This window comes from Solanum stenotomum, chromosome 11 (genome assembly GCF_019186545.1).
Source record: "Solanum stenotomum isolate F172 chromosome 11, ASM1918654v1, whole genome shotgun sequence".
Classification (NCBI taxonomy): domain Eukaryota; kingdom Viridiplantae; phylum Streptophyta; class Magnoliopsida; order Solanales; family Solanaceae; genus Solanum; species Solanum stenotomum.
This window is the reverse complement of record NC_064292.1, coordinates 53,831,763-53,856,785: the sequence shown is the minus strand read 5'-3', so window position 1 is coordinate 53,856,785 and position 25,023 is coordinate 53,831,763. Positions and strand designations below refer to the sequence as shown.

The following is a 25,023-nucleotide window of genomic DNA, read 5'->3' as shown; positions in this document are numbered from 1 at the left end:
ACGTAACTAATAGTACTTAATTAACTTCCCTCCTCCCTTCATTTGTGTGATTGGATATGTGAAAAATGATTTATGGTTAGTAACTTTAAATGGGATCTTAGCTTGGAAGAGATTATTAATTAATTAATAGCTCATAATTTGGTTGGTTTTATGAGTACAACTACCAGAATGAATTGATTATAAATCATCATTCTTTATTAAATTGCTTGTAAATTATGCGTCGTAGGAAAAACTAGCTTATTGTACGTAGAATACAATTAAAACATATATATTAATTCAACGAATCACAAATGTTTTTTTTTCAAAAAAATTATTAATGACGGCTAAATATTGAAGACCATCCCTTTTAGTGTCATTTTCTGCAATTTTTGGTGCTAGGAAGAGTCGAGATGGGCACACAAGCTAGTCTGAATGCCACGTATAATTTTACAAATGTTAATTATTTTGTTCTCACTAGATAAATGCAATGTACTATAAGATACAAATTTTGAATATAATTAAGACATTTTAAATATTATTTATGTATAAATAGCAGAAGTTTCATGTAATTAACTTAAAAACATATCACATGTAATTTCTCATGATGATGAATCTGGTCTTAATTAATCCTACTTATTAGCTAAATGCATTGTATAACAAGATATTCATTGTTCTAGAAATTCTATCAAGAAACTAAAATAAACTTTTTTTCATCTTAATTAATCCCATTCATGAACCAATAATTTGTTCATTATTTTTATTTTAAAAAAAAATTGATTGTTTTTTCTTGAGCCAAGAATCTATTGAAAACAACCTTTCTATCTCTAAGATAGTGGAAAAATCTATTTACATTTGTAATTCTTCAAACTCTACTATATGAAATTACACGAAGTATGTTATTATCGTTGTTTTTGTTTTTTTACTTGAAAATTAGCATTCCAAAAAATGAAAATTAAAGGAGACAAGATCTCTTTCATTTTCCAATGATGTTGTCCCAACATACCTATGAAGATCCAAAAATGTTGACTATTTTGGACATGCCTTGAGATTTGTTTTCAAACTTTTGAAACCTAATTTCAAAAATAATAAGACAATATAGAATTTGTTGATATTATTAGTATAGTTTAATATAAATTATTATTTAAATATATGTTTTCAAGCTAAGTTATCAAGTGTTACTTATTATTAGGGGCGTATATGCAAAATAATTTATGTATTTAAGTTCGAGTCTAGTAACATTCACTCACGCTTTATATATGTATTTAGAAATTTATTGAATAAAATATAAATTAAATTCTAAGCAAGTGAATCAAGTTATTAGTGGACTAATTAATGGTATTCTGAATTTATAAAGTTAAATATTTGAATCGAACTCAATTGATACTTATTTATCAGAAAATTATGTTATCTATCTATCTATGTATATATACAAAATGTTTAATCTCTTTAGCTTTCTTCGTGTACATATTTTTTATATTTTGATTTTTTATAGTAAAATTTTTTATTCCGGCAATGATAATATAATACTACTCGAGCATAAAAAAATACTTATTTACCTAAAATACCCTCCAAATCCTCTAAAATTTACATGAAAGTTAGTTGGGTTCGTTATTTGATCTTTTCCCCGACAATACACATAGCGTTAGTTGCGCCAAAAATCAAGAATGTCCAACTTCAACGGCTGAGATCTCATCAAGGAAAAAACAAATCATAAATGTCTAAATCGAACGGCTAGGATTCATCAACCAAATAAATAAAATAATTATATATTTAAGGGTTTGTTTGGTATGAAAGAAAATGTTTTTTCTGAAAAATATGTGGTTTTCTTACTCATTGTTTAGTGTTGGTAAGTAAATAAAAAAATATATTATTTCAAAAATATTTTTATATAATATAACAAAACATGGGTTCAAGGGTAGTCAGAGATCGAGATTTGTCAAGATGTGGGGGTTGGAGATGTTGGATGGGTTAGAACAAGATAATCAATTTTGAGTGATACTTCTAAAACTTTATTTGCATCCTCGCGTTAGAGGTAATCATTTTCCTTATCTTTAAGAAATTTGTATTCTAAAATATTTTGATCAAACAAACATGAAAAAAAATATCCTTAAGTCGAGGGTCGATGAGAAAATGTCTCTCTATATTTCAAGATAAGGGTTTGATCCGCGTACACTTTACACTCCTCATATTTCATTTGTAGAATTATACGGAAAAAACAAAAGAAGCAAGAAACAAGAATGACGGAACAAAAAATAAACTTTACGACAACTTTTTCGTAGACTCAAAAGATGTAATACCATCTGAAAATCCAACGACCTTTAGTATTATACTCTACCCCAAATCAACAGGATCACGATAGCTATCGAATATTCTACTGATACATTAAATATGTTATTATTATTATTTATTATATTAAAACATAAAAAAAATTGTAAAACATTTTCTTTCCTTCGTACCAAACACACCTTATATTATAATATTATAATTCCATTTAGCATATAAATGTAAGTAAACCACACATAATAATATTCCAAGTACTACATAGCCGGTTTTCTCTCTATTGCCTCTCTTCAACATTTGAGGTTCAAAGAAAAAAGAATCACAACTTCTCTAAGATATACCATTTTTCTCTTTTTTCTTCTTCTTTCTTCTTTGAGGGAGAAGAATTATTATTAATCATGATTGAACCTCAAATGTAAACCTTCATAGAATATATTCTAATTCTTCTAAATTCCTTTTCAATTTCCAAACCAAAATTCTTGAAATTTTAGAAGAAGCTTCTCAAATTCATTTCATTTGTGTTTCACACAACAAAAACATCTCCAAATATACCATGGAAGGTTCCTTTCTTTCCCTTTTTTTCTTTTATGAGTATTTATAATAAACCCCTTTTAATTTTTTTGAACATTTTTTTTTACATATAAACAGAAACAGAGGTGGATTCAGAATTTAAACGTGATTGATTTATGTGATGTCTTTTCATACTTTTTGCATTCAGTTCTAGATATTTCTGCACCTTCTATAACAACATATACAAATTCCCTCCGCTCTTTTACTAAAAATAGAACGAAGTGATCTTTTATTTTGTATAGAACCATTTTGAGCAAACGAAGAAGCACTTTGATAAACAGATTTGATTTTAGATATTTAATTACGTGACTAATTAAACTCATTTTATACTTATAATTATGAATTCCAAACTTAATATTTATTAAAATTTTATGTTTTTTTATTTTTTATTTTGTAGGTGAAAGTGTTGTACAAATTCCAAAAAATGGAGGGAAAGAAGAAATAAAAACCCAAGAAGTAGAAAAGGAACAAGAAGAAGTGGAAATTACAATTTCATCAGGTGAAAAAAATGAGAAAAAAGATAACGACCAGTTATCGCCAAGGGCAGTTTTGGAAATTCACATATCAGGTACATCGGATTCCGATAACAGCAGTATAAGCAGCGGCGAAAGAAGCCGGAGCTTCGGTTCATCTCCGTCTCCAGTCGGCGAAAAGCCGGCCGTCTCCTCCGGAGGCGGCGGTGGTGGAGAGGAAACAGGGCAAGGGTTGAGATTTAAGAATTTGTTCGATCAGATGAAGAGAAAATCGATTCGGAGATTATCGGCGATTCCATTATTAATTGGATATGAAAATTTACTAGCGAAGAAGAATATAAAAAGGAAATTACTGTCGAGAATTCGAAGTGCTGAAGAAGAAACAATCGATTGCCATGATTTTGTTGTTCCGAAGCCATCATGGAGGAATTTTAGCCTTGATGAACTTGCTCAAGCTACTGATAATTTCTCGCCAGGTATTCGATATTCATATTGAAGTTTGATATTTATTTATTTTTGATTTGGTACTTGATATCTACTATACTCGATATGTTATAGTTGTTGTTATAATTTTTGCTTTAGAAATTGGGGGTAATAATTTGAAATTTTGAATTATATGAATTTGTGACACTTAATAATGGTGTTGTCTGAGTCATCTCGTGTGTAGTTTAGCTATTTTGTAGGATGTTTGATGTTAATTTTTTTATTTTATTTTATGTGGTTTAGTTTGATTGAATGTGAAGTTATAAAAAAATAGTAATATTTTTTGAATTTTTTTGTGTTAAGAGTAAATATATGTAAAGTATTGATATGATTTTTTATCTGGTGAGATTTTGAATATGTTATGTTTGATGTTGAAGTGAAAATATTAAATATAGGAATCGATGTATTATCGTAATTGTTTTCGAAATGCTGATTTTTCTGTCTGCGCTAAGGCAATAAGGAAAAGGAGAGGGGACTTTAGTATGTGGAAAAAAAGGCAAAGATCACATTCAATTTTAAATTCGCCGTGGGTAATATTTAAGAGAAAGTGATGTAATTTCCTTAGGAGAATTTTGGTGTAATTGATAAAGTTATTTTTATGTGAGTAAGAGATTATGAATGCAAGTTGTAAAAACAGTCTCTTGCAGAAATATAAAATAAGATTATGTACGATAAATTGATTTGAATTTATTTCTCAAACCTCATAAATAATAAAAATTTAGTGCATTAAACGGTCCCTTTTAAACAGATAAGAGTATAAGTGAGACACGTAAATTGAATGAGAAGAAGTAAGTATTTTTTTTAAATAGGTTTTTTCTAGTTTATTGATAGGTAGAGCACACTTTGGTGTTATTATAATTTTTTATTAATATACTTTTTATGGGTGGTTTTCAAAATTATCTTTGCTCAAAGGTATAGATAGGTGCCTTTCTTTGTAAAATTGCTATGTTCCCCATTTGTTCTTGGGATGCTAAAACATATGGGAGTAATAAAATGTGGACCTTTTTATACTTTTGATGAAAAAAGAAAGAAATTAGTACATTGTTTTATTGGTAAAATTTTGTCTTAGTTATTGAAACAAGAAATTTGCACATTTATTTTAGTTATTTTTTTCATATACTCTTTCTTGTTTAAGAAACATAGACAATTTTTCATTTGAAATTTTTTTAGAAACAACGTTTCTACTTCAGACAAAAATTAAATCTACGTATATCTTATTATCTTCAAAGACTTCACTTATAAAATTGTGTTGTACGTGGCAAATGCTAATTAAGTGAAATGAAATTCATTTGCAAGAAATTTAAATTTAAATTATTGTAGGGTTACTAAAAATCCAGAAAGTTCATTAATTTTTATAACATGGGACAGTTGGATTAGGGTTATGACCATTATTTCTTGACAAAGACAATACTTTATTACCACTCCACCCAAAATTTTGAATTCATTAAAATCCTTATCCTTCTAATAAACCATAAAATTTCCAATTATAATTACATGTAGTATATACATAGTATTTAGTAACTCGTTATTATTAATAAAATGAATTTAGCTTGCAAGTTCAAGAGAAATACAATGAATTGTTTTATTACACCTTTCTTTTAATAGTATATATTAAAAAGAAAATTTTACATTATCCAGGCTTATTTGTTATCCTTGAATCGAGACTCAAGAGTCTATCAGAAACAGTATTTCTATTATTAAGATAGAGATTAAGTCTATGTATATTCTATCGCTCTCAGACACTACTTTGTGGAAATATACAGATTATGTTGCTATTAACGACTTATTTATCACATCCCATAATTTATATGTATTGTTCATTTTGATCATATCTCAAAATTTGTCTCTTCATTTATGTTCCATCAAATTCACAAACAGGTGAACCATGTGAAGTTGTGCCTAATTTTATATAGTACTTCATTTTCCTATTGAAGGGTTCGCTTTAACATGTCATGTTTTACCTTTTTTCGAAACCTTATCAGCTTAGAAGCATGTCAGTTTTTTATTTTTAAATCCAATTTCATCGTCTCATTTTCCGCCATAGGTATCACATGTAAGAACTCACCGTGAGTCCTTTATCTTTACCAGTCTTCATTATCTTACTCTCTATTTTCTCAAGTTCACAATCTTGTTAATACATAATGTTTTGTGCATCGAATTGACTTTTTAAGCCGGAGCCTAGATAGGCATGGGACATATGAAGAGTACTTTTTTGTGCATATTAAGGCCGCATGCTATTGTCTTTGTTAAATAATAAAGTTCACATTTAAGTATAGTTTTAAAATGTTGGTTCTTGGGGAATTCAACTACCCCACATTCTCATTCACTAGTCAAAGAAGCCTAGCACTTGATCTTGAGACTTTTCTTTGGCCCAAGGCAGAAAAAGTAAACATGGACTGCTCAACATTTTTATTACAAAAGTGAAATTGATAGTGACTTGTGGGAACCACCACCAAAGGTCGAGGTGAGGTGATAAGAACGATCTTGTATTTGAGCTCTAAACATATAGTAATCTCTTCCAATAAGGTGAGTTTCAACAACAATAACATATTCAGTATAATCTCATGAGATAGAATCTGGGGAACATAGAGTATATGGAGATTTTACCTATACTTTGTGAGAGTAGAGAGGTTGTTTTTAATAGACCTTCGACTTAAAGATTGTAGAGATAAGACAAATACTAGTAATCTCTTATGATAAGGTGAGTTTCAATAACAATAACATATAGAGTATAATCTCATGAGATGAGATCTGAGAAGCATAGAGTCTATGTAGATTTTATCCCTACCTGAGAGTAGAAATATTGTTTCTGATAAACTCTCGACTTAAGAATTGAAGAGATAAGGATCGTTTTATCACCAAATTAGAAATTTTAAACACAAATTTAAATTAATCAGACCTAGTAGACAGAAGGTGGGAAACCCCAAAAAGTACTAGTGGGGACCTGCGTATTTACACCATTTGACTACTAGCTTCACTTACCAACCCTGAAGATATATACTTAAAAGTCTTTTTTTATATTTTGAAACACCCCTTGTTATAATTTTAAACAAATTCTAAAAAAACTTTAAAATGTAATATTGGTGGCAAATTAGTAATCTTTGTAAGAAAATGTAGAAATATGAATTCTTGAACCATGCCTAAGAGAGAGTGACAAGTGACAACTAACCATGACTCCAATTATTTTATCTATTATTGTGTATGGGCCTTGATGTTTCAATTAGTCCCATCAGAATTAAAATTTCTGATTTAAGTAAGGCCTAGTTGATGTAGCTGGAGCAGCTGCAGGTGTACTCATCTTGCACATGCCAGCAGCTTCTTGTCTTCCTTTTTTTGTCGATAAAGGTCATGTTCGAGGCAGCTTATGTGTAGAATTACTATTTCGTCGAGTCACCACACACAAATATTGGATAACTCTACTCACCAAGGCTTTACATAAATGGGAAAAAAAAGTTTACTTAGTATTTTTAAGTGCAGAAAGGTAGAAGGGCAAGCCAATTATCTATTAAGTTTCGAGTCACATGCCCTACCTCTCCAAAATTTCTCATTTTATAAAAAAATATCCTTGCTTTTTCTATGTTTGTTGGAATTTGAACTTCTATGATTTTCACCACTTCATTGACCATTTAGTCTGACCGCACCTATAAGGCCACTTTCATTGACTCAAGACGAATAATAGAGTAAATAATTGTCCAAGAATCAAGGGGGGATCAAGAGTGTCGTCTATGAGTTCACATGGGCTCTGTAGGATTAAGAAATCCATTGATTATTTGATTATGAATGGAGTTACTATTGTATATTAAATTGACATTGTTATAAAAATCCACAAATTTCAAATCTTGAATTCGCCTTTCCCAGAATCCCACAATTCTACATAAAACATGTTACTTTCTAGCTAATTTACTACTAAACTCTTATAATTATTGATTGCATAATCTGCAAGCAACTTCAAACAGAAGGTGCCAACATAAACTTCCTTTGTAGGTAATTTATGCTAATACTTTACTAATTTTATGTGTTGAAAATGTGATTAGATAACTTAATTGGCAAAGGAGGACATGCAGAAGTGTACAAAGGACATTTACAAGATGGTCAAGTTGTTGCAGTCAAGAAAATTACAAAGAAAGAAAAGAATGATGAGGACAGAGTTGGAGACTTCTTGTCTGAGTTAGGAATCATTGCTCATATCAACAACACTAATGCTGCTAAGTTAATTGGTTTTAGTGTTGATGGTGGTTTGCACCTTGTTCTTCAGTACTTGCACCATGGCAGCCTCGCTTCCGTACTACACGGTGCTGTATTTCTCTCTCACTTAATCTTGATCTTCTTGTATAATGCTTTGTTACTTGGACATGTATCATCTAACGAAGAGTTTAACGTTGATAGTATAAAAGAATTTTTACACTTATAAAGTCACTTAGAAGATAAGCATAGATAATTGCTCATAATAAGTGGTTAACATACTACAACTAGGGGTAGAGTTAGGTGGAGACAAGGGGGCTTAATTGAATCCGTTTTGTCGAAAATTACTTTGAAACTTATTAGGGGGTTGGTTAAGTCCTACAATGAACACAACACTCATGTTAACTTACTTTCGTTGAGTTTGGAACCCTGAATAGACTGTTAGTGGTAAGTTGGAGGAAGGTGAGGATGATGTAGTCATCATGCCCCTTATGCCTTGGGCGACACACGTGCTACAATGGTTAGGACTAAGGATAACGATCCTACGAAATCCTCTTGAAATAAGATGAGGCTTTTGTGTAGTGGCAAAAGTGGTTCAAAAATTGCAAAAGGTCATAAGGTTCGCATATGTCACATTTTGATGAATCCCTTCGTTAGTACTCATGTCTCGGTGGTCACTGACTGACTACAACGTGTTTAAATACGATGATAATGCCAACGGATTTTACTCCATGAGTGTGCATAGAGTACATCATTTAGTAGAATATGAAATGTAATGTGATGAATTGGAATAGTGATGTAGTTTTGACTGATAAAAAGAGAACTCAGCATTTCAGGTAGAGAAGAGTGCCTTGAATGGAAAATAAGATATAAAGTGGCGGTTGGCGTAGCTGAAGGATTACGTTATCTTCATTGTGATTGCCAAAGGCGCATAATCCATAGAGATATTACAGCCTCAAACATTCTTCTAACGGAAGATTATGAACCTCAGGTTTGAATTCAATCTTGTTTAGCTTTCGAAACTTCGCTTTCAATGAATAATTTCATGTCAGTTGCTTGAAATTTTCGAACGTTTTTGCTTTTGTTGTTTGTGTTGCTGCAGATATCTGATTTCGGACTAGCAAAGTGGCTGCCAGAAAAATGGGTTCATCATATTGTTTCTCCTATTGAAGGCACTTTCGGGTATGTAAAATTCAGTTCGGTTGCATTATAGATGTGTTCATTCGTTAAAATATGGCAAAATTTGTTCTCAGATATATGGCACCAGAGTACTTTATGCACGGGATTGTTCATGAGAAGACCGATGTTTTTGCCTTTGGTGTTCTGCTATTGGAGCTCATTACTGGTCGTCGTGCTGTTGATTCATCCAGACAGAGTCTTGTAATGTCGGTATGGCTCCAATGAACCCATTACTTTCGACTTGATCAATGTATACGTAAAATAAGATTACCTCATTCTGAATCCTGGACGTGCGTCTGGTTTGGCTGTCGTATTTTCCCTTTTGTTCTGCATTTTTGGATGAAATATTCATATCTGGTGTTATTTTTGCATAGGCAAAACCAATGCTGGAACAGAACAATGTCAAGGAATTAGCGGACCCTCGTCTAGGAGATGCCTATGATGTTGTTGAGATGAAACGAGCTATGTTTACAGCTTCTACATGCATTCACCACTTGCCAAACATGCGTCCTAACATGATACGGGTATGTCCTTATCTTCGCAAACTATCTCTATCCTTACATTACGAGCATTTCTATTTTCCAAATTTTGATTTTAAAAAACTCAAACATGTTGATCAAAGGGGTTGGTTACACAAAGGAGGTTACTATTCGCCTCCCCCTCCCCACTCCAAAGTACACTAATCTAACATTTTGTTATGAGCTAGCTAGACAAAGATGGATAACGACACCTTGAAAACTTATATTGGAAAAGACTTAGCAGGGTAGGGCAAGGCAGGTCTAAAATAGCAAAATATGATAAACACAACAGGGTAGACCGAGTCAAAATTTTGCTTGGTTAAGACTTGCCTTATTTACAACCCTAGTGTTAAAGTACAAAGACATTTCAAATGAAACCTAACTTACTGATTACATGAAGACTTGAACACCTTGCAATACTTGGTCATAGAGCTAGTGATCTAGATAACTTGTCCTTCCGCGAAATAAAGGAATTTCAAACAAAACCTAACTTCAAATACATCGATACAATTTGATACACAATGATATTGAATAGTACAAAATGATCATTTTGCTCGAATGATTGTAAATTCTTGGACAATGCAGGCTGTTCAGCTATTGAAAGGCGAGAACTTACCAATAGACATGAAGCAGAAATCGACAGGAGGAAGGGCATTGATGCTAGATGCTTGTGATTTAGAAGATTACAGTAGCACAACTTATCTCAAGGATCTCAATCGTCATATGCAGCTCGTTATGGAGTAATGTTTTGATCTTGATATCATTGAGTCTCATCATCAATCGATGTTCTGCATCTGCTGCTCTTAGTTATTCCTCTACTTGTTATCTGTTTGTACATATATCTTGTAAAATCAAGAGCTCAATCCAGTATTATTCCACTAGCTGTTTTTTCGGGTTGAAAGTTTTCGAGATGCTGTACATCTTAACTCTGAGAAGCAGTATCAAAAACATCTGAGTTTGTCATACACTGTCTCAATATTTGGATGTGAAAATGTTGCAGCACAAAATTGATGCAGTAAAAACCAAGTGATTGTGCTTCATTACATCATTTATAACATATGGGAAAAGGATTAAAACAGCTCATTTCAGACTCTCCACACTTACTAAGACGTATCGAGTTTGAGTCAAGCGTTTTTCCCTTTAAATAGGCTTTGCTTTGCATGAATCAGAATTAACATCGAATAAGAAACTAAAATACAAAAAGGAAAGAGCAAAACTAACTAATTTATTTTCCTTTTCTATTTTTCTCCCTTCAAGTTAAAAAATAAACCACATAGGACCTATTTTGATGTTTTCGATTCGTATCGAAAAGTTGATACTTCATACCTAATATGCATTACTTTTACAAATTGATAAGATTCCTTCGTCCTTAAACAAAGTGTTTGAACTCTAAATATCAAAAAGACTTGTTAGCAAGTGCTTTCTTTTTACGAAGATCTTTAAGAAAACGAGTGTAATTCTATCAACTCCATCCCAATGTAAAGCTTCTAATTGAGTATTTAGCAAATTAAATAAAAAATGACTCGTGAGGAAGAGCAATTCGATCTAGCTTCTTTCTTTTTCACCTTTCAAAGAAATCAAAATGAAAAGGGGGATAAACTCTTTTGACAACTCAGTCCTCACGATAAAAATTATAAAGAAAGATAACAAGGCAGGAAAAGAAAGAGGAAAAGGGAGCAACATCTTGTTCTCTTCGCAAAAATAGAATCTTTTTCATTTTATTGCCTATTCTAACAAAACCACTCTTAACTATTGATCTTTAAGGCGTATTCTCAATATCCCGATATCTAAATGTATAACAATAGAGGCTAATTTGGTAATATGCCAAATTAACCACTTTCGATTCTTTTACTTATTAATGAGTCTTACGCAATACAAATTCGAATTACTCGAGCCCAATGGGCCTATAATTGTCTATGGGCCTCCAAAAATAAAGACCACCTCCAAAACTCAAAAAAAAAAATACAGTCCTCCATTAAAACACAAGAATTAGTGAAGCTCAAAGCTTAGTCCCTGTTTGCCTGTCACTCCAAAAAAAAAAATGGAAACAGACATACTGATTCAGCTAGTTATCCTTCTTTTCACTCTCGGAATTTTCTATACCATATATAATTTCCCCAAACAAGCCTTAACCCGACTCCGATCAAAAACCCGATCCACAAACCAAGCCAATTCCCATTTCATCAAAGGCGCCCAATTCCTCTCCCGCGCAAAATCCAATCGGAGCAAAAAATCCACCTCCTTCAACCTCGCTAAACTCGCCGCCGGCGAAGCTGATAAAGCCTTATCGATCGATCCTAAAGATCCAGCAGCTCATATTCTCAAAGCTTTATCTCTCGATCTAATCGGACACAAACTCGCCGCTTTAAGATCGTTGGATTCCGCCTTATCTCCGCCGGCGGTGAAGTCGTTGTCCGAAGGTGAAAGAGCCGATGCGCTGCTGAAACGGGCGGAGTTACTGGTGGCGTTGAACCGGAAGAGACGGGTTGATTCGGCTTTAATGGATCTATTTGAAGCTTTGAAATTGGATTGTTCGGATCGGGCTAAGGCCTTTTGTTTGTTGGGCCAATGTTATGAGATTAAGGGCTTGAAAATTGAGGCCCATAATGCTTTTGAAGAGGCTTTAAAGGTTGAGCCTAATTTGGTTCTGGCCCATGGTAGATTGGGCCGATTAAGATAGTTAACCGGCCCAATTCTTCATCTTGTATATTATTTGTTTGTTTCAAATGAATTGTTTTTTTTTTTGGTGTGTACCTTTAATTTTCATACATTTCATAAGATTGTAGGAGAGAAGAGATGGAATACAATTAAGAACTCTTATTATACTCTCAAATTGGCAAACAATAACTACATATCGCAATTTTATAAATAGGGTCTGAAAAGAATAGTGTATAATGTATATACAACTTTATCTCTACTTGAGGAGGTAGAATTTATTATCAGACATAACTATTTTGATATTGTAGCAATAACAACAATTATGCGTTAATCTTAGTTAGAAACTAAAAATAAACATATAAACATGTTGTTATCGCCTATAAAGTATTTTTTTTTCTTTGATTGTGCTCTATTTTTAGCTAGGCCTTCAAAGATTATAAGAGACTATTTGTCTTTTAAGACAATTTATTAATTATATGTAGCTCTAGGTGTATATCGCTCTATTTAACGCTTTCACCACGATTTCATATTTATGGACCAATCCATCTGAAAGTCAATGCAAAACATGAAAAAAATTATCTCAAACGACATTTGTTCATTTTATCCTCGATGTGTGCACTTACACTTTCTATCGAACACAATCACATTTACTGTCATCTAATACTTATGACCGCATATCTATCTTCATATATGCATATCTATTACACTTATCATCGTATGAATATATTGGACTTTAGCGACCCAATACTCACACAAAAGAAACAAAGGGAAAAAGCTCATTTTGAAAAATTGGACAAAACTTTCTTGACCAATAGGTAACAAATATTGTCTCTATATGTGATCTTTTTTCAATATTATATTGTGTTTGTTTCATATCCATAGTGAGAAATGGGCCAAAGTATGGTTTCAAACTGACAAAACATCAAAAACCTTATATGATGTAACTAGTATATCTTCTAAAAAGGTCATCAACTTTTCTTTGTTTGATTGAGTTGATAACATCCATCACTTCCATGTTGAAAATTTCAGAATGCAATCTCAATAACATCTCAACTTGCTAGTTATTATACATAGAGATGACAATATCAACCCATGAAATCATAACTCGACCAATCCGTCTAAATTATGATTAAGTATCACTACAATAAAAATAACCTTTAGCGATAATAATATACACATTAACAAAGAGTGATAAAGCTTTTATCGGTATTAGTTAATTGTCATTGGATCCAGCGTCGCTATAGACTTTAGGGACATTTACAAAAAGTTTTAAATGCCGCTAAAAATACATTTTTAGTGGCAATTAAGCTATTACCGTTAATTAACTGCCGTTAAAAATCATTTTTGATGCAATGTATTGACTCACTCAGCTCATTTTACCTATCTATTTTAACTAGTTAACATTTGAATTGATATCTAGCCCAATTTAAATCATGAAAAATCTTGTCAAAACACTATAAGTGTCTTTTGTTGACTATTTGCCATTTCACTTCCATCTTTCGGTTAGGGCAAGTCTACTGCAGCCTGTTTTGAAATGATTTTGAAAAAGAAAAAAAAAGCAATGAAATGACCTCCTTTTAAACTAAATAAAAAATCTAAGGAAGAAGATATTTAGATAAATTTATTGAAACACTTTCAGTTACATGATATTTCAGGTTGATGTTATTTAACAACTCTTTATTTAGTGTTCATTCACTAATTTCTAGTTTTTGATTATGTAAATGGCTGAAATATATTGTAATCTTGTTACACTAATAAATGATTAAGACATAACACACCTGCAGCTTATCAGAGTCGTAATTCTAGATATGTAATTATGAAATCGAACATTCAGGTTAGTAAGTAGTCGAGTGTTGTGTGATTTCCTTTTTATGCGTTGTTATATTACTTTTTTATTATCTTACTCTTCGATTCTAGTATACATGTTTCCTGATTTGAATCGAGACTACCGTAAACACCTTCTCTATCTTTCTCTAATTACGCAAGATAAAAATTAAACTGCATATACACTAAGGGTTTATCTAAAAACCTTCACCATAAAAGTATAAGATTGCATGCAAACAAAACGTCTATCAAAAAGTATAAGATTGCAAACAAACCAAACATCTATCGAAAACAATTTTTCTACCAACAAGGGTAAGAATGCATACACATCCCAAGAATCTACCTTCACAGGACTCTCACATCCGGACAAGGGTAAGATTGCATACACATCCCAAGAATCTATCGTGAACAATCTTCATACATTTACGCACACTCTACTACCCTCCCCAAACTTCACTCTAAAAATTAGGTTGGATTTGTGAATGCTAAATCATTGAATGACAAAACAAATGAAGAAAAAATAAAACAGGCAAATTGCAAAATGTAAGGAGTTTTATATCATTTTTTTTTTCTATGTCAATTTGACTAGCAAAACATCCATATGGTCCTTGGGAGCAACTCAAGAAAGCTTATGGAACCTAGAGGAAAAGAAAGCAAAATTTTTCCACAATGAGTGCTCCCTAAGTACCCTGTCAACATTGCATCTACTACTTTATAAAGTCTTAGAATTGAAGGCACTTTACAACATTGAACCTGTCGATACCGGATACCAGTTAAGCGCTACACTAAAACGTTATCACGGGTCAGAGAGAAGAGGTCAGTACGAAAAACAATAGACGATCTAACACATTACCAAGAGTCGAGTTTCGCTAATCAGTAGAAACTAGCTAGCCTAGCTATTGTATCATTTTGAGGTTGGTCAATAGGATTGGTGAGGCCAGATGAAGAGGTCAGCAGCCGAGGGGAGCAACGGCATTGCAGCTGCCATGGTTGTCGTAGCATTGGAGGCATCGGGGACACTTGCATTGCCGGGGTGGAGGTACTGGAAGAAGTTGTGGTGATAGAAAGCAGGGGTGGTGTTATCGAATGGCACTCCACAGGGGATAGCAGAGACGGGTGGCATTGCCCCGAAATTGATGTTGTTGGTGCTGTTGCATTGAGTCAACTGCTGCTGCTGCTGGTTGTTGTTATTGCTCGATGATGATTTCTGCTCGGATTCAAGGGAGAGCTTCAAACGCTTAGCGGTTCCACCAACTGGGAGGGAACTTTGCATGATGGCCTCGACATCATAACGATTCATCTCGAAGTTGGTCACTGCATTCACTCCCCTGAACTTTATGGCTGCTATGTCATACGCCTCCGCTGCTTCCTCCTCAGTAGCTGTTCACAATAGAATACAAATTTCGATTAACATTAAGACACGCGTAATTCCAATTCATTTATAGTTCTAATTCCAGTTTCAATAATAAGAACAATAATTTACCAAATGTTCCTAGGTAAAGATCCTTGTTTCCAGCAACTCGGCCAATTCTCGCTTGCCAACGGCCTTGTTGATGATGCCTGCAATGTTTTCATCAAACGTTAAGTCACCGCCACTAACGAAACGAGGAATTAAAGATTTATCCGTCTCACAGAGCTGCAACATTTTTTAATCTCGACACGTCCAACTTTTAAGGTTCTTATCAAACCCCATTGCACTTCTGAAAAAATTCCACATGTATTGTGTTGAAAATCACCATGAACCGAACCCGTCAAATGTGATCTTACATAATTTAGCACAGTATTACTATGATCGGTATACGACACTGACAATAATTTAAGAAGGTATACCATCTATTTCATATTTACTTGGTCTACGTTGACTTGGCACAATCCTTAAAAAAAATCTTGTGCATTTTACTAAACTAGCAATAACTTGCAACAAAATTGGTACCTTGTCACACCCCGGTAGATCGAAGCTCCTCGAGAGAAACCACTACTTTTCCTGAAAATATTTGAACAACATAATCCGATAAGAATAATTGATACACAAAAAAAAGACGAAAGCAATTACCATAAGAAATTAGAAAATAAATCAAGGCAAAACCTTCTTAGAGAGGCAATGAATTCTTGCTTAGTCATGTGTTTCATTTCCTCCAATTCTTTAGTATAATTAGTAACCTGAAAAAATAAAATCTAAGTAAGTTTAGACACAAGTTGTTATTTTCATGGTCATGTCACTTTCCATGCAATAATTGAAAATGCCCATAAACAACAACAGCAAAAATTTAATATAAGGTATATAAATAGTATATATTACAGGGAAGTTGGTGGTAGCTGTGGGACCCCAATACTTTAGAGCTGCCAAGTCATATGCCCTTGCTGCTTTATCTTCTTTGTCATATCCACCTATTCATCATTTTTGAAAAATTTCGAAATATAAAAATCTCGACTTTATGCTTAACTTTGTTAAACATGTAATTATAAGACTAGAAAAGAACTTACCTAAGTACACTGTAGATTGAATTATAGCAAGAAAACGCGATCCCGCCATTTCATGAAGAAAAAAAGGAGTTGAAGATTAGATTATATGAGCTGACGATATTTAGTCAAGATTCTAAACATAAAAAGTGTTTAAAGGGAAAAGGGAAAAAAAAAAAGTATAAACAAAACCAGAAAAGCCAATAGCATGCTTAAGCTTTTAACACATTTTGTAGACATCCTTTTTGTAGGTTGGTAAGATAGTGACTTGTGTCTAGCCCAAACTAGGAAACAAATAAACAAATTTTTGTTATCATGGACTTGTGAACTATGTTTCTCCAACCCTCCAAAATAATAACGTCACCGCCATATCGAATCATCCTCCAAAAATGCACTACATCTTCTAGTTGCACATTTAGGACTCCGAACAACATAACTCGTGAATAGGCGTTTAAGCTTTCAAATCCTCGAGATTTCATTACAACAATACTCCCTACCTAACAACAATTTAACTGTACAATACCCCTTTCCCCCTTACTGAAATAATTTATCGCCGCCACACACATGGTCGAATGTCGAAACGTGTTTCAAACTACAAATTTCAAGTGTATTCGTTCTTTCTTAAACTGTGTCAAGTCAAACAGTGTCACATAAACTACATAAACTGATATGAACGAAGTGTTTACTAACTAAGCACTTGGATTCAAACTATTTTCAGGACGTTAAAAGTGCAAAAAGACGAATTCATATTGAAGATCAATCAAGATAAACAATTCTTTGATGAGTCAAATCTATCATTCCCCTTGGTTCAAAAGTTGAAGATACATGTACTACACATTAAAGAATATGGTGGGGAGTTCATTTAAAATTTTCATGTGTGGGGAATGAGATTGGACACACTTTTGGTCAAACTAAATGAGAGTGACTGGCCCATGAAATGAAAGGGGGAAAAAAGCAAAAAAGTAAAAGCAATCTGAGATAATTTTCAGAGTACCAGAAGCTAGCTAGTGTTTAGACTAGCTGAGGTATGTGTACTCTCAGGAGGGGGTGGGGGGTAGGGATAGATGGTGTAGTCATTTTAGATGCTGTATAACAGGAAAAAATCTATGGATAAAGAAGTAGAATAACTTCTGGACAAATCTTGAAGTGTCATCAGTGTGCATCTTAACGGAAAATTTCCGCGAGTCAATAGAGACAATTCGAAACTCGGTGAATAATTGACTCACTCTACTACCTTTCTCCACTTAAATGTTCGGCTTTTGCCCTTTAAGGCTTAACCAACACACAGTGGCTGAGCCAAGATTTTTCACCAAGGGTTCCCAAATACAAAGAAAGAAAAACACGAAAAAGTCAAAGAAAGTTCAACATACATAAAAACGATTTCAACCTTATATAAACGGACATCAAAGGGGTTCATGAACCTACTTGGCTCCGCCGCTACCACACATCACGCGCTATACTAACACCACTACTAAACCGAAGAACAAAGATGTATTTTTTACAATTGTTGGCATACAAAGAACATTTTAGCATGACATAACAAAGACCATAACACCAAAAACATGAACAAAATGACTGCCAATCTGATCAAATATGAAAGAATAATTGAAAACAAAGAAAAAAAAGGAATACCAATACTACAACTACCATTTCTGCAGCAGCAGCAGCAGTACTAATAGTATATAGAATAGGGAGCAGCATAGCACAGAGAAGAAAATTTGTTGCAGTGAAACACACACCAAAAGTACAACAAAACTGCAAATATTTGTATTTCCATCATTCACTCACTCACTCAATCATCCTAAAAGCTTTCATTTATTGATTTGAAAGCAAGAAAAAAGAATACCCAAACTCCTTTCAATTGCATGCAACGTTCTTATCACACTCAAGTCTTAACATAGCCCGCGTAATCGAGGTCCCGATCCCGGACGGATAGAGTATACCCAGACTTTATCCTTACACTTACCCTCAGAGATCAAGAGGCTATTCCGGATAGACCCTCAGATCTAAAATCAAGAAAAACAAAATACTACACAAACACATGATGACAAAACAATAACTACAACAAAATAATACGATTAAAAATAAATTAAAGTTGCGTCTTTTGTACTACCTTGACGCCCTTTTCTAGCTTGGCCTTCTCTCCTACAGCTGTTATCCCATAGATGAGCTTCATATCTTCCTGTCCATCTATGTCTGCAAAAAAAAATCAAGAAAATTATACCCCACTTATTTTTTCATCTAAATCTACTAAAATATCAAACACCCATATAAAAAAAAATAAAAAAAATTATACCTTGTTACACCTCTGTAGATTGAAGTTCTTTGCCCAAAAGTATCAGAAATTTTCTTATAACTCTGAGAATCAGCAACAGCAACAATCGCCTTTTCATTTTCCGAGCACTGATTAGTAGTTGTCGTAGCAGCATTAACTGCTAACGACAAAGCTCCACCTCCGCCGCCCGTAGGAAGCAGAGGAGGAGCAGCAGCAGCTACACACTGTGAATAACCCAACTCATTACATGACTCATTAGTACCAAACTCAGTACCAACTGAGTTATCAACTTCCGAACCCGAATTAGTCGAAAAAGCTTGAAACCCAGTAATGTTCTTGAAATCTTGATGTTCATTATAGTTATTATAAACAGCAGTAGCAGCAGAACCATTTGGATTTTCATAGATATGAGTTAACGAAGACGAATCTTGAGTCAGTGAAGACGAATCACCACCGAGAAAATCCTCAAGCTTTGGTGGTGGATGTTCAACAAAGTTCTGAAAAATCGAAGAATCTGTATTGATGTTTAATCCTATCACCTCCTTTTCAGCTTCTGAATACATCACTTGAGGTTTCGGATTAGACCAACCTGCAACAATGGTGACAAAAAAAATGAGATCAATTTTTTTTTTGAGCAAAACTTAGTGACCAAGTTTTGAATTTATTTTACAATAGAAACAAAACTTATGCTGAGCTAAGAAAATAAAATTTAATAAAATAAAAACAGTCTGTTAAATAAGAGATGATGATGAATGAAAAAAATGTTTTTAGCAGTAACCGAAACAATATCATACACACGGTTGCATACTCTTTGTCTTTTTCCTCAACAACCAAATGAAAGAAAAAACTTCAGTCAAAATCTCTATTGTCATTTCACATTTGAGTTTCAAAATTTACTGATTCGACTAATCTAGATTCATGTTGTAACGGACAAGAAAATGATGTGTGGTTTTAGCTCTAAAACTGAAAAAACTAATTTTTTATAGCTCGAGAACTCTGATTAAAAGTGTTATTAGCTCGATTAATTTAGATTCACATTAATGATAAAAAAAAATGATATGGGGTTTTTTCTAAACTTAAAAAGAACTCATTTTTATAGCAAAAACTTGAAAACTCTGATTAAAGGTGGATTCATATAGTCACAAAAACTAATATGGGGCTTTAGCTTTTGTAGCTGAAACTCAAAAACACTGATTAAGAATTAAGATTTTAGCTCTTAAACTCTACTAAAACTAGATTTCATAACTAAAACTATTTTTTTTTAAATCTTTTAAATAATGGGGTTTTAGCTCTTGAACTTAAAAGGAAGTCTGTGAACTAAAACTCGAGAACTCTGATTAAAGACGGAATCTTTATTATGATTTCACCAAATGACAATGAGATTAAAAAATGCAAAAACTTACCATGAGGAAAGAAGTTATCAGCAAAGTAGTACTGATGAGAATCAGCAGAAGAAGAAGCAAGATCAAATTTCATGTTGGATTGATGATGATGATGAAGCATAGAAGAATTATTATTATTATTATTACTCTGATGATGATGATGATGAGAAGAAGTAGAGTTCAACATTTCCATAGAAGACAAAGAAAATGATAACCAGTTGTTGTTATCTGGAGCCATTCTATAAAAACAAAAAAAAAAACTCAAAAACTCCTTTTTTTCAAGAAAATCCTAAAAACAACCAAATCCCAGTAAAAGAAAAAATCAAACTAGATTAACCATTTGAAGAACAACCCATTAAAGATTGAACAAAAGGGTGTCTAAAAATATAAAAACTTTTGATTTATCTACTTGTTTGTTGTTGTTTTGACTAGAAGGACAAAAGGGGTTCTTGAAAAAGTTAACATGCAAAATTTAAAGCAGAGGATGAAGAAGATGAAAAACAAGAAACTGAGAGTTTTAATGAGTTAATAAAGAGAGAAAAATTGTATAATATAAAGTTTTTTTTTTTTTTTGTTGGTAGAGAATAAGAGAGGAGAGATTTTTTATGAGAAGAGCATGTGGTGTAATATAATGGGAGGAAAGAGCGGTTTCAGCTGCCATTCGGCGTAAATTCAGAGGGACAACATTTGAAGAAACTATGGAAAAAAAGAGGGATTTTTAGGGAAAAAGTGAAAAAGTTGAGGGGCTAGTAGGTTATTTTAATTAAATAATAAGGGTGGTATTTAAAAATTACAATAATAATATATTTATGTAATGTAATTTCTTTATTCTCTTTTGAGAATTACACAAATTTCATTGTCTTAAACAGTTAATACATTATATTCCTATCATTTTTTAAACGGAAAAGGGTTAAAATTGCCCCCGAACTAAATGAAATAGACCATTTATACCATTCGTTATATTTTGGGATAAAAAATGTCCTTGCTGTTATCCTAAGAGACCACAAATACCCTCAAGAGTTAACACCCCAAATTTTTGTTGACGTGGCAAGTCACGTGGGACTAATCCTCCACCTAAGCGTTGCCAACTAAGATTCACTACAAAAGAACTAGACCTTTAGCGGCAACAACAGTCGCCACAAAAGCCCAGAAAATCGTCACTAAAAGTTTTTAACATTAAATTCTAATTTTGTGTTTTTTTTCTTCATTGTTTTTAAAAAACCAAATATGATATCGATTAAGTAGGAGTTTGAAGACACTATATGTTTTATTTTTATGTCATATGTAAATGTATAAAATGTACAATGATGCATTATATATATAGTAGGAGATTTGAATCGATAAGTAATTTTGATTATTTTTCGTAATAATATTGGATGTTTTTAAAATGGATATTGCAAGTTATTTATTTTAGAAAATTAGGTCGCAATCGAAAATTAATTATCATATTTTTTTGTTGAAAAAATAGGTTTTACTAGCGAATGGTTGTTGGAGCCTTAGTCGCCACTAAAAATCACTCATAACCTTTAGTGGCAATATTTTAGGATTTTGTGGCGACTTTGTCGCCACTAAAAGTCAAGTTCTTTTATAGTGAATCTTAGTTGGCAATGCTTAGGTGGAGGGATTAGTCCCATGTGGCTTGCCACGTCACTAAAAAATTGGGATGTTAACTCTTGAGGATATTTGTGGTCTCCTGGGATAACTGCGGGGGTAATTTTGATCCCAAAATGTAATGGAGGGTATAAGTGGTCTATTTCGTATAGTTCAGGAGTAATTTTGACCCTTTTCCGTTTTTTAAATTACAAAAATTTCTTATATTTGGTGGAATTCAGATACATCTCAAAAATGTCTTGATACATCGCATCCTGATTTTGAATATATCGCTCAATGTCATGATATACCGCAAATGATGATGTATCCGATCGATATCGCGTAAAGTGATGTATTTGATCGATGCATGGCGTAAAATAATGATATATTCAACCGATACATCATGTATATTGATGTATCCAAGAATAGAAGAGAGTAGAAATTTTTGTATTTTTTTCAAATGGTAGGGAAAATTAGTGAATATTGTAAAATAAGTTGTGTATTTGGGTAATTTTTCCATCTTTTTTTCATCCTTCGGTTTGAATTCACGTCGGAAAGTTTCATAGGAATAAAGTGTTTCCTAATAAAAATAACTCAATATTCAGGACGATTCAAATTTGAGATCTCTAATTAAGAATGAAAGAGTAATATCATTATACTACAATCTTTATTAGTATATTCATATATTTCACTTCAGTTAGAGTGTACACTCATTTTATTTATGTTTTTTGTGAGATAAATAGATTATTTCAATAAATCCTCAACACAATGATGTATTATCAGAACTCAGAAGTGAAAAAGTAAAGGACGTTGTGCGTAATTTTATTAATAAAATAATGGGGTGTTATTTAAGAATTATGCTTAATTTATACGACATAGTTTGAATTCGATAGTAAAGTAGAAACAATAAATTTATCGTGATTTATTTAAATATATTTACATTATTATATTCTTCATACAGTTTCTAAAATATATAAAGTAAAATATAATATGGGGAGGGGGGGGGGGGGTTAGGAAACAGTAACTTTTTAGCACTGCATAGTAGAAAATATGTCTCAAACAAAGCCGCGAAGAATCCGGGCTGGCGGACAATTTCTTTCTTTTTACAAAACAAAAAATATTTGAATATGTTGAAATTTTCAAAAAAGTAAAAAAAAAAAAAACAATATGAGATTAAATTGAAATTTCAGTATATTATAGCTATATGTATTGGGTAAGTTATAACGATGTTAGAATTATTAAAAAGCTTGAGATTGACAATATATAGTAATTTCAGTATAAAATATAGAAGGACAAATTACTTAACTACACTCCTTTACTTACCTTAATATCCATTTATCCCTACTTATTTCAAAAATTTCAAAAATCCCTTATTTTACCTATGTATCCCGCATGTATCCCGTGCACAACGCTATGTATCTCATGCACAATGCTATGTATCCCGCTATATGGAATGTATCTCGTGCACAACACTATGTATCCCGCTACGTGAAATGTATCAAACCTAATGTATCCCGTGCACAACGCTATGTATCCCGCAAACATTATTTTTAAGGGATTTTTGATAAATAGAAAACTAGAAGGAATAGGATGTTATTTAATACTTATAATATGTGGTTCCTATAATTTATACAATATAGAATCATATCATTATGTACGTTTGTTCGCTACTATATGTTGAAATTATTTGAATGTATATTAAGTTGGTTTGAAATTTCACTAAATTTTATCAAAATGAAACTTTATTACCTAAGTCACAATGATATTAAAATTATATATAAAAAAAAGAAATGTATCAAGAATTAAATAAATTAAAGATACTTTCAATATAAAAATATAAATTTTAAAACCTCTATTTTGTCATTTTTTAAGGTCTCATTGAGAAAAAACGTGATCTTATTTGGATGGTTGTTATGTATATTTTTATTTTTACTGTTTTGATAAATATAACGTATGAATGATTTGTATCATTCGTAAAAAAGAAATTACATTAAATAATCTTATTTGTCTTTATGTATTGTCAAATTCCTTAAAAAAATATCATAAACAAATAGTCAACACACGCACTTCATATGCTAGCAATCAACTATTAGGGAGACAATATTTAAGTGACCCACTAATCATGTCTAATTTACAAGTTTAAATGAAATAATTAATATTTTTATAACAATTTTTAAGTAATCATTATAAAGAAAAATCTAAATATGAATAAATACTATACTTTGAACTACAATAAAATGCCCTTTCAAAAAAAGAACAAAAAATGATGGCCACTATCTCAATTTATCACTTTAGCAAAGTTTTTTTTTTATATACATATGCCCTTATCTCAAAAGCAGAGGGACTATTTTCGTTAAAACCTTTGGCTCAAAAAAAGCAGTCCAGCAAAAAAAAATAACGAAATTACAAAAAAATTATACTTAATACTCAATACCAACAAACGGCAGATGGTAACATAATAAAAATTATAACAAAACAATATGATAATCAAAAATACAAAAATCAACATATAGTATCAACAAACTACGAAAACAAAGTATTTCTAGTAAAATGTTATGCACAGTATTATGTAAGATCAAACAATTTGACCTTTTAAGTTATAGATTACGAAAAGAACTCATTTCATATAATCATAATTCGTTGAAAATTAATTTAACATAAATATTGAACTCAAAAAAATCATTTTATCTATAAATTACGAATCATGTCTATTTTATTTTCGAACGGTATTTTCATCCGATATTTGATCCTGCATTGATCTCTAGCTAATTTATATTTACATCATAAAAAATTTCTCATAGAATAAAATATTTCTTACAAAGATAATTCACCTTTCGAAACGACTTAGACTCAAAACCTAGTTAAGGATTGAATAATCTTATTCATCTCACCACAATTTTAATCTCATAACTATATATAAAAAACTTTTAAAAATTTTTCAAAGTAAATAAAATGCAAAATTTGAGTTGACTTTTTAATTTGAACCTAACTAGTGTGTAAAAGTGTGTGAATTAATTAATGTCATTCTGAACATTGTATTTAATTAGTTTTATTTATTACAGTAAGTAAAGTGTGTCACCATTTTCTTCACACTTGTCCAACATGCCGATTGTTGTTGCCACCAATAACTATTATAATGTACTATGGTCCATCTTTAAGGTTGTACAAAA

The 25,023-nt window shown here is 32.1% G+C and overlaps 3 protein-coding genes across 3 annotated transcripts; 2 read left to right on the top strand and 1 right to left on the bottom strand.

Annotated features, from left to right (window-relative positions):
• Positions 1-2,518: 2,518 nt before the first annotated feature.
• Positions 2,519-10,638, top strand: LOC125843759 (receptor-like cytosolic serine/threonine-protein kinase RBK1). The gene is made up of 8 exons (XM_049522958.1): positions 2,519-2,819; positions 3,227-3,778; positions 7,820-8,077; positions 8,804-8,958; positions 9,070-9,149; positions 9,221-9,356; positions 9,521-9,670; positions 10,250-10,638. Exons 1-8 carry the CDS (start codon positions 2,813-2,815, stop codon positions 10,406-10,408), a joined length of 1,497 nt encoding a protein of 498 aa, XP_049378915.1. The 5' UTR covers positions 2,519-2,812; the 3' UTR covers positions 10,409-10,638.
• Positions 10,639-11,613: 975 nt separating this feature from the next.
• Positions 11,614-12,359, top strand: LOC125843770 (uncharacterized). Its single transcript, XM_049522969.1, has one exon. It carries the CDS (start codon positions 11,706-11,708, stop codon positions 12,342-12,344), a length of 639 nt encoding a protein of 212 aa, XP_049378926.1. The 5' UTR covers positions 11,614-11,705; the 3' UTR covers positions 12,345-12,359.
• A 2,354-nt stretch (positions 12,360-14,713) lies between these two features.
• Positions 14,714-20,880, bottom strand: LOC125843773 (AP2-like ethylene-responsive transcription factor AIL7). The gene is made up of 9 exons (XM_049522972.1): positions 20,285-20,880; positions 18,903-19,470; positions 18,720-18,802; positions 16,631-16,639; positions 16,446-16,534; positions 16,233-16,306; positions 16,080-16,130; positions 15,630-15,706; positions 14,714-15,526 (listed from the first exon to the last, which is right to left on the bottom strand). Exons 1-9 carry the CDS (start codon positions 20,499-20,501, stop codon positions 15,066-15,068), a joined length of 1,629 nt encoding a protein of 542 aa, XP_049378929.1. The 5' UTR covers positions 20,502-20,880; the 3' UTR covers positions 14,714-15,065.
• Positions 20,881-25,023: the final 4,143 nt, after the last annotated feature.